This window comes from Nansenia antarctica (genome assembly GCF_963989245.1).
Source record: "Nansenia antarctica genome assembly, chromosome: 1".
NCBI classification, from domain to species: Eukaryota; Metazoa; Chordata; class Actinopteri; order Argentiniformes; family Microstomatidae; genus Nansenia; species Nansenia antarctica.
This window is the reverse complement of record NC_137674.1, coordinates 48,698,258-48,712,064: the sequence shown is the minus strand read 5'-3', so window position 1 is coordinate 48,712,064 and position 13,807 is coordinate 48,698,258. Positions and strand designations below refer to the sequence as shown.

Below are 13,807 nucleotides of genomic sequence, written 5' to 3'. Positions count from 1 at the left end.
AGGCGGATTAACGGTGGCAAGACATAAAATCCAACCTCCCTCCACACAGGCGCAGCACGCAACCCGTCAACCTGATCTGAAGATCGAAAATAGGAGGGCTTATAGTAATCAGCCCTTCAGTCTCCCAAGACAAGGAAAAGTGTGGCAGCGTTGCGCGAGCGCTTTGCAGGAACAGTACACTCTCACGCAACACAACAACGCTGCACGGCTCGCGCAAGAGAAAGGAAGAGGGGGACAACTGCAGCTCGTGATCAATGCATTTGTCAGATAAAATCGGACCCTCTGGAGAGTGACAACGAAACAAAAATACGGGGAAATTATCAAGGTTTCGCAGGAATTCGTGTAGAGTGCCCGTGTGCCCTCGTCTTCTCCGGATGAACAGAAATGGGGGAATGGACCATACTAGAGAGGCTCCTGGAGGCTGCTGTCCAGCAGCACTCTACTATGATAGGAAGGTAAGAGAACAAGTCAACTGTAATTGCAATAACTAAAGAAATGCATGTTTTAATGCCAGCTGTTGGAGCTAGAACGGTGTTTGTGTCGTGTACTAACAGAAGCAGAGACCGGGCAATATCGTCTGCTTAGGCTACTTAAGTAGGCTGTTGGCGAAATAAACGCAAGCAAACATGTGAAACGATATCGAGGAATAAATAATTCACAAAAAGAAAATATCTATCGCAATCATGCACTGACACACATAATTCACAAAGCATCTCAAACCCGTGCAGAAAGCCAACAGAGCGTTATCAAACACGGCGCTCGGATTCAGCACTGGACAGCTCCCAAACGCGCTCGGTTATTAGACAGTGCCAATCTCCAGCATCGCTGCATACATTTGCACTAAATTAACGTCCATACCATAACAGACCCTATATTCATACACTGCTTGTTTGTTTGTTTGTTTGTTTGTTTGTTTTTTAGGATCCTGCTAACTGTGGTGGTGATCTTCCGGATTCTAATCGTCGCAATTGTTGGCGAGACCGTCTATGATGATGAGCAGACCATGTTCGTTTGCAACACCCTCCAGCCAGGCTGCAACCAGGCTTGCTACGACAAGGCATTCCCAATCTCCCACATTAGATATTGGGTTTTTCAGATCATTATGGTCTGTACCCCTAGTCTTTGTTTTATTACCTACTCGGTGCATCAGTCGGCCAAGCAAAAGGAGCGACGATACTCCACTGTCTTTCTATCGCTGGATAGGGATGATTCAATGAAACGAGACGACAGCAAAAAGATTAAAAACACAATTGTGAATGGAGTACTTCAGAACACAGAGAACTCCACCAAGGAAGCCGAACCCGACTGTTTGGAAGTCAAAGAGATCCCCAGTTCAGCCATGAGAACTACTAAGTCAAAAATGAGGCGACAAGAGGGCATCTCGAGATTTTACATCATTCAAGTGGTTTTCAGAAACGCGCTGGAAATCGGCTTTTTAGTGGGTCAATATTTCTTGTACGGATTCAACGTCCCGTCGGTGTACGAATGTGATCGATACCCCTGCATAAAAGATGTCGAGTGCTACGTTTCCAGACCAACAGAGAAGACCGTGTTTCTAGTCTTCATGTTCGCGGTCAGTGGGTTTTGTGTGGTGCTGAATCTGGCAGAACTCAATCATCTGGGATGGAGGAAAATCAAAACGGCCGTGCGAGGAGTGCAGGCGAGGCGGAAGTCCATTTATGAAATCAGAAACAAGGACTTGCCCCGAATGAGTGTGCCTAATTTCGGTCGCACTCAATCCAGTGACTCTGCTTATGTGTAGCACCTGGAGAGAGTTGCAAATGGGACAATAATGTGCATTGTGTAAAGATTCAACCACGATGGACGGGATGGACAGCTCCTCACGTCTGATCCGTCTCATGACTTAAAAGAGTGGGCAGATTTTTGATTTGTTTCGTCTTTTTCGGACTTCAATGGCAAGCGTGGATTACACGTTTGTTTACTTATTTATTATATTGCACTGATGCAACTTTTTAGTAACGTTTATACTCTGTAAAGCGCTAAACAGAGATCATGTTGACGTGTTCACGGCATTACTCTTTGTTGGCTGTTCTACTGTACTTGAAGAGAGTAAATGCAAATTGCACTAAGAGGTGAACACCGGGAGCCAAACCTAACCCGATATGTGCTATTGACGGTGTTTTTAAAACATTTTCCACCGATTTTTGACACCAACCTATTTAAGCGCCACCATACACACCGGTTGACTATGTTCGAGGATACATCTCTATCCTCCAGATTTATATATGCATACATATATAAATCAATTTTGACTATGGATCGACCTAGTTGAAATACATTAGCATCATTCATGTTTTTTTGTTGCCTGTGTTGCACCACTGACCTTAACGTATGTAATCATTCCATTGCTATATAGCTGACTTGCAAAACAGTATCACAGTATAACAGTATCTGGTGGATTTGCTGCAAACGCTAACGTCTGTCCTTAATTTCTAACACACCAAAGCGCCCACTGCTTTCATTTGTGAAAAGTGTTTTCTTGCTTTCGTGTAATCAAGTGCCATACCTGTACATAAACATAATATATGTATACATATAAATATATAAATATATAATATTCATCATGGAAGCTAATTCCCTTGCTTGGATTATGCTAAATGCCGCCCAAATTTTCTTTGCTTTAACTGTATTTGTTGTGATTTAAATGAAAAAGGATATATGACATTTTCTCTATTTCTCTTTTTATTTTGCAAATGACTGGAAAATAAATAAAGTGCTAGTCTTTTTTTATATACATGAAGGAAAATGTCTCTCCACAATCAGAATTGATCTAAACTCAAAATAGCACAAATTGACATTTTTGACAAAGAATGGGCAATAAATATCTGCTCTGGTGCTACAGTTTTTCATAGAATGGTTTTCAATGTAACCAAAAACGAACCAGAAAAAAAAGAACATCTTTTTCTGTCCAAAATAAAAGTGGGATTCATGTACACCGGAAACGTGTGAGGTGCAATACTTTCTGTCTAAGCTTCAGTGGAATGTCATATTATTATTAATAATTGCATATTATTGTCATATTCAGACCTTTTTCTTGGTGCAGTGAAAATGGAAGCCACACCCACCCTGGTCCTGCCTTGCAGGAGAGAACCCCAGAGGAGAGTCACCCTTTGGTTTAAATCTCCACTCTTACTATGTGGGTATAATTCATTTACATGGGGATGCTTCTATGACAGACATCAAGACAGCATGTTCCTTAACAGAATGGTCGGAGGGGGCCCTTGAGCTGTACGTGAACGGCATTCTAACACAGTGACTGTCCCAGGTCTCAGCTGACATGGCCTGTATCCGTGTAACTGTATCTGTGGTGCTCAGTCGGTAGAGCATGGTGCTAACAATGCTTAGGTTGTGGGTTCGATTCCCGCTGGGACCGTATATATACTGAAATGTATACATTCATTGCAATGTCAGTCGCTTTGGATAAAAGCTTCAGCTAAATAGCATTATATTATTATATATTATATTATATATATCTGCATAGTTTCACTGTGATTGGGACCATGAGAAGCACACTGTACACACATCTAGGTGTGTTCTGCGTCCTGTAGAACTTGGCCTTTTGCCATTTCCGTCTTCCCCTCGGTCCCTTCTTTCCCTCGTTAGGAGGAAGAGTGCAAGGGAGCGGCTGCGGCTGGAGGGAAGCTTGTGTGCTCTTCCTGAAGGTCACCAAGAAGAAGGGAGAAAGAGGGTGAAAAAAAAGAGAAAGAGATGTACTGTACGCCCTCACTCTAGGGAAAGAGAGAGAGGGTGAGAGAGAGAGAGAGAGAGAGAGAGAGAGAGAGAGGGAGAGAGATAGAGAGAGAGAGAGAAAGAGAAAGAGAAAGAGAGAGGAGAGGTTTGGGGCTGACCAGGGCGGGTGATCCGGGGATGGGCAGGATGCTAGGTGTGGGCTCTGCTAGGATGACGAGGCAAAGCCCGGAGAAATGGAAGAGCAGCGCACTGACACATCCATCTCAAAGTCAGCAGGGGCGTGGGATTCTCCCTAACTCCAGAACTTCAGGAAAAAAAGAAGGAAAAAGTGCAATTTGTCTGCTTGCCCTGATGCAATGCAGTGCTTGTCTTTTTTTTTCTCACTCTCTCTCTCTCTCTCTCCCCCTCCCTCTCCATCTCTTGTTTTCTCTTCCCTCCCTCCCTCCCTATCTCTCTTTTTTTTCTCTCTCTCTCTCTCTCTCTCTCTCTCTCTCTCTCTCTCTATTCGAACTCTGTTTTCTGTTTACAAATGTCAAGGGTGTTCTTTCACTGAGAACCGGTAAGCAGCTAAATGAGATATTGGAATTCAGAAAGGGATCTGACTCTACAAACAAACCCTTTCTTGGTTGGCCTGGACATTGCTGCACCTATACTGAGCATTGTTCATATACCACGGGGCCCCTTACTGATGCAGCACTACGAGTGGTTTCCCTTCGCTACTCATCCTGGTATTTTCACTATGGCTACTTCTAAATGCCAAAATTATTGGGTTATGTATGAATGCAATTATGCATGCTGTTATGCATTTCTCATCATGGAAGCGTTTGAGGACTTGGTTTTAATAGGACATGGTACCTGTGATGCTATGGCCTTGGTGAGCAGGGCTCAGAGGAAGAGAGACAAGGAGGCAGGGAGGGAGGAGAGAGAGAGAGAGAGAGAGAGAGAGAGAGAGAGAGAGAGAGAGAGAGAGAGAGAGAGAGAGAGAGAGTGAGAGTGGGGTATATCTAATGTAACCGACTCCCCTCCTGGTTCCGTGTTCTATGTGTCCTAAAACAAAGAAAGCTGTTAAAGAAAGAGAGATCACATTCCTTCAAGGACCCCAACATTCATCTTGTAGTTCAGCCCACCTTGACAACAGCAGATAAATCTGGGCAGGAGTTCCGGAGCAATTTCAAGGATACACAATGTTTATGAACACCACCCATGTCAGCTGATAGCAGGTGCTTAAAACGCAGCAGGGAGTTTTACAGGATCATTTTAGCCCTTAATCTCTCTCATTTCTCTCAGAGTCTCTGATTACACAAACACCCCTGGATTAGTGGAATCTTTTCCCTGGGAATAATAACCTAGTGTATGAGAGCTAGGGCCGTCTTCTCATAAAAGAAAAGCTTATTTTACGAGCAACGGTCGGCAGCAATGCAATCTCATCTTCCTCATTTTACATCTTATCAAGGGCCTGGAAGTGAAAACACACTGGATACTATAATATTATAATAATACCAAGCTTCCACCCTGTTTCCTTTGTGTCCTACAAGAGGTGGTTTAGTATAGCACAATGAATTTGATGTTAAAAGAAGAGCTGTGTATTCAATCCACATTCTCACCGAGATGAGAATATACTGTTGTGTTTCTCACGGGTGTTGCAGTCATCGTGTTTTTTTCCACTTGTGTTCTTACTTTCCTTCACTCTCACAGGGAGAGATCATCCGTGTAAACAATTCAGAGCTACTTATTTTCAAATGCTGAATGCTCTCTCTCTCTCTCCCTCTCTCTCTCTCTCTCTCTCTCTCTCTCTCTCTCTCTCTCTCTCTCTCTCTCTCTCTCTCTCTCTTCTTGCTGTCTTGAAATATGAAGTCAAGTGCTACTGTACACCCAAAGACCATTTCATGTGGAGGGGAAATCCTAACAACCTCAACAGTGTATGCCACTGGCTCCGGCCTGACATGGAACAACAGCTCACTCCAATGTTCTTACACCTTATCATCAAGAACACAACAGAGACCTCCCTTGTCTGAAACGCAGCAGAGCAAAAACACCCAAACACACACTGCTTCCTACTGTGAATGCTGTGTGCAAACGCCTTCCTTTTTCAAAGATAAGATACAGTTGAACCGAAGGGACACCCGGAGACATGTTCCAACACAACACATACGGTAATTATCATTTAATGAATTAGTAATCACTGCTAGTTAATTAATGACTACATTCATGAGCACGGCGATGTTGAGCTGTATTCAGTTGGCACTGTTTATGATGCCTACAGTCGAAGAGGTTTTTCCCCCCTCGCCCCCCACTTTAATCCAGTGACAGTTTAGTTCCAGGTCATAGTCCATTTCCAGGCCCGTGCCCCCAGGGAAACGATGGCGTCCAGAGTGCGATACCAGTGGTGCATTATCTCTGGTCTCTGAGTCACTGGGAGACAGACAAGAAGACGCATGGGAGACGCTTCATACACTGTGCAGCCAGAACTGTTCCATGTAGTATCATGTACACATGACTATAACATGTACACAGGATTAGAACATGTATGTTATGACATATGTTATGTCAACTTACTCACATACACAGACACACAGACACACACTATTATATTGCATTTCATATCATCGTGCTCTGCACAGCATTTTTGCTCTATTGAAGCCACTGTAAAATCCATCACTTTATTACTTTGTCAATGTAGGGCTACTTTTTTTTACTTACTTACGTTACTTATTATTGTGTTATGATTGTGTTTTTTGTATCTGAATGCTGCAATGTCAATGTTGAGGAACCAAAGCCAAATAATTGTTTAATTGTCTAATTAATTGTGTAAAAGTGAATCTGATTCTGATTCTGATTCTGATTCTGATTCTGATTCTGATTCTGATCTGTTGTCTTATGATGAAGTTCGTATTGCAAGCTGATAGTTCTGGGCTCCATGTGTCATAAAATAGACAAAAGATGAGGTTGGTTTTCTGTGTTGACAGTGGAAGGACACCGGGCAGTAGTGAGTGATATGGCTGGGCGCTAGCTGCTTTATTTACGGGCCTCCTTGGCAGGTGCCTTACATCACACTGTCTCTCCTGGATGAAGAAGTGAGAGGTTGAGGTTTGAAGAGTCACACTGAGAGGGAAACCCTTGTTCGACCAGTTCAGAATTCCTGTTTGTGGCAGTCACCAAGCTTTGTATTTTACCCATGCATCTTACGTATATAGTATCTTTACTTATTTTACTACAAGAAGGCCGACAAGACAAAAACAGGAATGTCTACCACATCTTCTACGTTTTTTTTTTTTTCTCAGCGAGAAAGCTTTGTTATGTCTGGGTTTTCAAGCCGAAACATGTAAGATCACAAAAGCACTCTGACCTGGAAGTGAACTCCACTCTCCCACATTCCCTCTGCCCCCGAGAACCATGTCCACCCATTTTCCCTTCTTTTAGCAATCTGAAAGGAGACGAGTGAGTGGCTTCAGGGGCGCAAGGCTTTAATTCTGCCTTTTGCACAGATTACTGCTTGAAAGGGGGAAAGCAAACAGAAGAATAACTGGGGAAAGTGGGTCTTTTGATCCTCAGAGCCAGAAGCTATGAAATTAGTCTGGTTACCATAGCACATACCATAACACTTACTTCTGCTCACAGCGCATGGTAAAGGGAGATAGGACTGTCGGTAGCACTTTCAAGGTTGTGAGACAGACGGGGACGTGAAGAAGGAAAATGTACTTATTGTAAGTCGCGTTGGATAAAAGAAGCGTCTGCTAAATGATTAAAACGTAAATGTAATGCAATATGACATTCACTGAACATTTCCAACAAAATAAATGTTCGTTTCACTGGACAGGAAGGCAAGAGTCTCACTCACTCAGGGTCGCCTGAGGGCGTTCTCCTAGCTTCTCTGCCGTAGGGAGCTAGCTATCACCGCCTCCCTGTTCAGCCCTGAGGTCTCTGGAGGTAGCTAGCGGGGGCAGGCGGGGGTGAGGTTCATGTAAGGGGACCGGGCTCACACCACACAGCCTGCTGCTGTGACCTAAGTGCAGGGAGCCTGCCCTCAGACAACCCCCCCCCCCACCTCCCTCCCTCCTCCTCGTAACGACAGCCTCAAAGCGGTGGAGGAGCCGAAGGGACCTGTCACATGTGACAGACAGGCCCCTGTACACAGGGATTTGGTGGCTGAGCCCATGTCAACAATCAGGGCTGAGAACGGTGGAAGGTGAGGCGGCAGATTAAGTCCCGGTTCATCTTTTTAATATCACCCCTGGATTATGACATTCCTGTGGATTCTGATTAGATTTGTCACCCTGCGTGCAAGGCCAGAGTGGGACAGGCTGAGGCTGTGCCCTCACAAGGTCACGCCGACCGAAACAGAGGAAGGATTGCATCAGGTGATCACACAGTGACAGATAGTCCTTTTCATATCAGTTCGTGTGTGTTTGAAGAATTGAGAAGAATTACTCATGTCTACTCCACTAAGTGTTTCATGTACTATGACTCAACAGTGAGGAGGACACAGCGTAGCAAGCGAAACCAGCCTACGCTACGTTATGATAGTGTATTGCACCAACTTTGCATGGGAGAGCAGTTTGTCATTTACGGAGAGTGGACAGGGTCACACTGGTCAGGAGAGTGGACAGGGTCACACTGGTCAGGAGAGTGGACAGGGTCACACTGGTCAGGAGAGTGGACAGGGTCACACTGGTCAGGAGAGTGGACAGGGTCACACTGCGGGAAAAAAGCGGACAGGCTCATGAACGATTTCCTTTTGGGTTTAATTTTCGGCCAGACGCCCCGTCCTGCCTCCTTCACCCCTCTCCTCTCCTCTCCTCTCCTCTCCTCTCCTCTCCTCTCCTCTCCTCTCCTGTTTCCCCTGTGGTAGGTAAAGCAGATGCCCGTCGTTCCAGAGCCCATCGACCCTGATAAATGTTTGAGTTCCGCACCATTGGGCAGCCAATAAAAATCAGCGCCAGGGCGAGGCTTAATCAGTCACAGAGGTGCTCCCTCTCTGATGGGACAAGAGTGGGAGGGAGAGAGAGAGAGAGAGAGAGAGAGAGAGAGAGAGAGAGAGAGAGAGGGAGGGAGGGAGGGAGAGAGAAAGAGGGAGAGAGATAGGGAGTGGGGGGGAGAGAGAGATAGAGAGGGTGAGATAGAGAGAGAGGGAGAGAGTGGGAGAGAGAGAGAGCGAGCATTCAGCATTTGAAAATAAGTAGCTCTGAATTGTTTACACGGATGATCTCTCCCTGTGAGAGTGAAGGAAAGTAAGAACACAAGTGGAAAAAAACACGATGACTGCAAGAGAGAGATCACTAGGTACCCCTCTCACTAACAGAATACAGGACAGTGAACACTGCAGCTGAGAGATAAAGATGCTGCATGTTGTCTGGACTCATGTTCCTATGGAGCGACGTTAGAAGACACACCAACCAGTGGGAGGAGCTGAGAGTTTCATCCCAGGCGTTTGACATGAGGTCGACAGAGAGTCCATGGAGAAACCCTATCACTCCAGCATGAAGGATTCATCTGCTCGACTTCTTCTTGGCTCGACTAGCCTGGTCTAGTTGCCTTTGATTTACTGGTCTCTGTTTGAACCATATCCATATAGCTCTCTCCTAATTCTCTATTCTCTCTGTATTCCCCTCCCTCCCTCCCTCCCTCCCGCCCGCCCTCCCTCCCTCCCTCCCTCCCTCCGTGTCGCTCTTTGATGCGACACTCCTTTGGTGTGCATCACGTGTTCACTGTGTGAAGCCCAGTAACACTGGGATGAGATGACACTTTACACAAAAGGCTTTCAAGGCCCTTCATCGTCAAGAACGTGTTGACCAATCTCACTGACCAAGTGTGTGTGAGATTGGGAAAATAAACCTGAGTGCAAATACAGGTCAGATCCAGGATGGTTTGTGGCAGTCGCAGAATCGTTACTCTGACTCCTTTCATCCGTTTTTTGTTCCATCGCAGGAGGAAACATTTCTGTTTCTGATCAGAACACATGTTCATGAACCATCAGAACATGTTCTCATAACCATGTCATACCTTTGTCTCTTCTTGCACTCAAGATGGGATCAACCTTCAATCTTGAAATAATGCCTACGTTCTACACTTTATCTACATTTATTAAGAGGCAATCAGGGATTCAGACAACAACTCCCCCTACCACATTCTTTTGGTAAGCAGCTGAGGGATGGGGCTGAAGGAACTAATTGACGGAGCTATGGATGCATGGATAACATCGAACGTTTGATTTGAAGCTACAATTACAATTACATTGGTTAAAACAAACAATGGAGTAGAACAAGCTTATGTTTTGGGTTCTGATGAGGTAAGACTCATCAATTTAGAATGCCAGATTAGAGACATTATGTATGTTGATGTTCTAATCTAATGGTTTATTCTAGAACAGATGATTTCCATCAAAGCATCGGACCGAAAAACCTTAAGTACATGTAGCAGCTAATTGCTGTCAACAACACAATGTCCCTAGCTGAACTCCTCTACCATTCCAGACAGTAGCGCACGTGCGCACACACGCACATGCACACGCACACGCACACGCACACGCACACACACACACACACACACACACACACACACACACACACACACACACACACACCCATACCCAGTCTTGCCAGAAGAAGCCTTAGTACAGTAAGCCTCTTGAAATGCGCATGGCATTCCGGTTGATCAGAGAGGACTCAAATTAATCTGCCTAAGTGTGGTCGTGTTTTCAGACTCTGAGATGGTGCCAGTGTCAATGTGTGAGCAAGGCACGCTTAGTTAGCATACACACACACTACAGTAGGTAGGGGAGGAGTGATGATTGCATTCATATCGGCGTCCTTCCCACTGACGCCTTCTCTGTCATTTGAGCCATGAAATTAACTCTTCACTTGGGTTCAATGTCAAGGACCTATTTTCTAACATGAAAACGGCATCGAAAAAGACTTACAGTTTCTTCAAGCGGAGGCCGATGGGGGTAGAAATCGGAGGACAGAGGACGGCCTCGAATGGGAGGGTTCGGACGGACTGTTGGCAGTCATGTCCGCTCGATTACAGGAAGCTTTAATGAGAGGGCTGATTCTGTTAATCTGACATTAGCTCTTACAGTAAATCTACTCACCAGCTCTTCGGGCCTGTCATCCATGTGACGGGGGTAAAGATGAGCGTGTGACCGAGGGGGTCAACCACCGTGTCATTAGCCGTGAACTCCGGAGTGGGCAGCGAGACAGAGTGCATTGTGGGATAGCTCATGGGACAAGAAGTTGTGTGTGTGTGTGTGTGCGTGTGTGTGTTTGTATGTGTGTTTGTGTGTGCGCGTGTACACATATATGTACACGTGAGTATTTGTGTATGTTTGTGTCTGTGTGTGTGTGTGTGCATTGTGGGATAGCTCATGGGACAAGAAAGTGTGTGAGTGTGTGTGCGCATGTACACATATATGTACACGCGTGTATTTGTGTATGTTTATGTGTGTGTGTGTGTGTGTGTGCATTGTGGGATAGCACATGGGACAAGAAAGTGTGTGAGTGTATGTTTATGTGTGTTTGTGTGTGTGTGTGTGTGTGTGTGTGTGTGTGTGTGAGAGAGAGAGAGCGAGAAGGGGGACAGGGGGGTGCCCAGGTGGATGCTGCTGATGCGGTGGAATCCTTAAAGAAATGACTTAATGCTACGCTGGGATCAATGGGCTGCTCTCTGTAACAGATGGGCTGTACCTGCTGAATGGCCACTTCTCCACGGCAACGCTTGATTTATCGTCTCCCTTCTCCATATTGCAGCACGCAACGCGGCCGTCCGAAAAATGTTCATCCATCAGGATGCGGCCTATTTTTAGCACACACCTGGACCTGGGGGGATCCCCAGAACCCCGCCCCCCAACAATAACAAAATGTAGTTGCCTTTTATGACTAAAACTGTTTCACACCGTGAGAGAGAACAATGGTCGTAATGGTCATTTCAACACCTTGGCTGTCCTTATACCCTCCACCGTTGTTGTTGTTGGAGTGACGCGTGCAGGGCGTGGAGGGAAAGCTTGGCGCTGTGGTTCTCCGATGAGGGTCTGGAGATTCTGGGATCGCGAGACAGACACAGACACAGACACAGACACAGAGACAGACACAGACACAGACACAGACACAGACGCAGACACAGACGCAGACGCAGACAGACAGACAGACACACACACACACACACACACTGGCCTTAAGAGGCCCGATTGGAGACAAGCTGGTCTCCCTCCAAACAGGGCTTTGTGGTCACATGACCGGCGAGAACAGCTGCAGAGCTCCCCTAGCCTAATCAGAATGGGGGATGTCCTCTGTGGAGCAGTGGTGGTGTGTGTGTGTTAGACACTGTGTGTGTGTGTGTGTGTGTGTGTGTGTGTGTGTGTGAGTGTGTGTGAGTGTGTGAGTGTGTGTGTCTGTGTGTGAGTGTGTGTCTGTGTGTGTGAGTGTGTGTGTGTGTGTGAGTGTGTGTGTGTGTGTGTGTGTGTCTGTGTGTGTGAGTGTGTGTGTGTGAGTGTGTGTGTGCCTGTGTGTATTTTTGTTAAAGTGTATGTATGTCAGCGAGAGAAACTCTAAACATTGACACAATTAGTCTCACAGCTGTTAGTGAGAGCAAAGGCTTTTATTTCATTTGGGTTACACACACACACACACACACACACACACACACACACACATACACACACACCTCGTATCAATTCAAAAACACATCTCACCTGGAAGTATTCATTCCTTCGGACAGTTCTCCACATATTACTAGACATACAGCCGTGGCACTCAGAATATTAAGGCTACACATTTGATTGCTTCATGCCTGCAGGCGTGATATGTTGCCTTGTAGGGATAGAAAGGAGCTCCTTATGGTCTATAAGTCCTGTTTTATGACCGGCCAGGTCATTACTGGGAGTGGACTGGGTCGTCTTTCATTAATGTAGAACTGGCATACAGAACGCCATAAGTACATAATGAATCTCTTATGGGGCCGTGAACAGGGGGGAGCCAATTACCAACCACTGGTAGTAGTGGTCTCTGGGAAATTGCAAAGGACATTTTACCCAGAACTGAGACCTCCGTCAACCCAGGCCGGCTGCCTCCCAGCACTGTGTCTGTCTGTGGTCTAACCCCAGCCCTGTGTCTGTCTGTGGTATAACCCCAGCCCTGTGTGTCTCTGTGGTCTAACCCCAGCCCTGTGTCTCTCTGTGGTCTAACCCCAGCCCTGCGTCTGTCTGTGGTCTAACCCCAGCCCTGTGTCTCTCTGTGGTCTAACCCCAGCCCTGCGTCTGTCTGTGGTCTAACCCCAGCCCTGTGTCTCTCTGTGGTCTAACCCCAGCCCTGCGTCTCTCTGTGGTCTAACCCCAGCCCTGTGTCTCTCTGTGGTCTAACCCCAGCCCTGTGTCTCTCTGTGGTCTAACCCCAGCCCTGTGTCTCTCTGTGGTCTAACCCCAGCCCTGCGTCTCTCTGTGGTCTAACCCCAGCCCTGTGTCTGTCTGTGGTCTAACCCCAGCCCTGCGTCTCTCTGTGGTCTAACCCCAGCCCTGCGTCTCTCTGTGGTCTAACCCCAGCCCTGTGTGTCTCTGTGGTCTAACCCCAGCCCTGTGTGTCTCTGTGGTCTAACCCCAGCCCTGTGTCTCTCTGTGGTCTAACCCCAGCCCTGTGTGTCTCTGTGGTCTAACCCCAGCCCTGTGTCTCTCTGTGGTCTAACCCCAGCCCTGCGTCTGTCTGTGGTCTAACCCCAGCCCTGTGTCTCTCTGTGGTCTAACCCCAGCCCTGCGTCTGTCTGTGGTCTAACCCCAGCCCTGCGTCTCTCTGTGGTCTAACCCCAGCCCTGTGTCTGTCTGTGGTCTAACCCCAGCCCTGTGTGTCTCTGTGGTCTAACCCCAGCCCTGTGTCTCTCTGTGGTCTAACCCCAGCCCTGCGTCTCTCTGTGGTCTAACCCCAGCCCTGTGTCTCTCTGTGGTCTAACCCCAGCCCTGTGTCTGTCTGTGGTCTAACCCCAACCCTGTGTCTGTCTGTGGTCTAACCCCAGCCCTGCGTCTCTCTGTGGTCTAACCCCAGCCCTGTGTCTCTCTGTGGTCTAACCCCAGCACTGTGTCTCTCTGTGGTCTAACCCCAGCCCTGCGTCTCTCTGT

The 13,807-nt window shown here is 46.8% G+C and overlaps 1 protein-coding gene across 1 annotated transcript; it reads left to right on the top strand.

Moving 5' to 3' along the window:
• Nucleotides 1-384: 384 nt before the first annotated feature.
• On the top strand, nt 385-1,762 carry LOC308161732 (gap junction delta-2 protein; the record flags this gene model as incomplete). The annotated part of the gene is made up of 2 exons (XM_080535794.1): nt 385-455; nt 922-1,762. The coding sequence occupies 2 exons, from the start codon at nt 385-387 to the stop codon at nt 1,760-1,762; spliced, it is 912 nt and encodes a 303-aa protein (XP_080391920.1).
• Between the last annotated feature and the right edge of the window lie 12,045 nt (nt 1,763-13,807).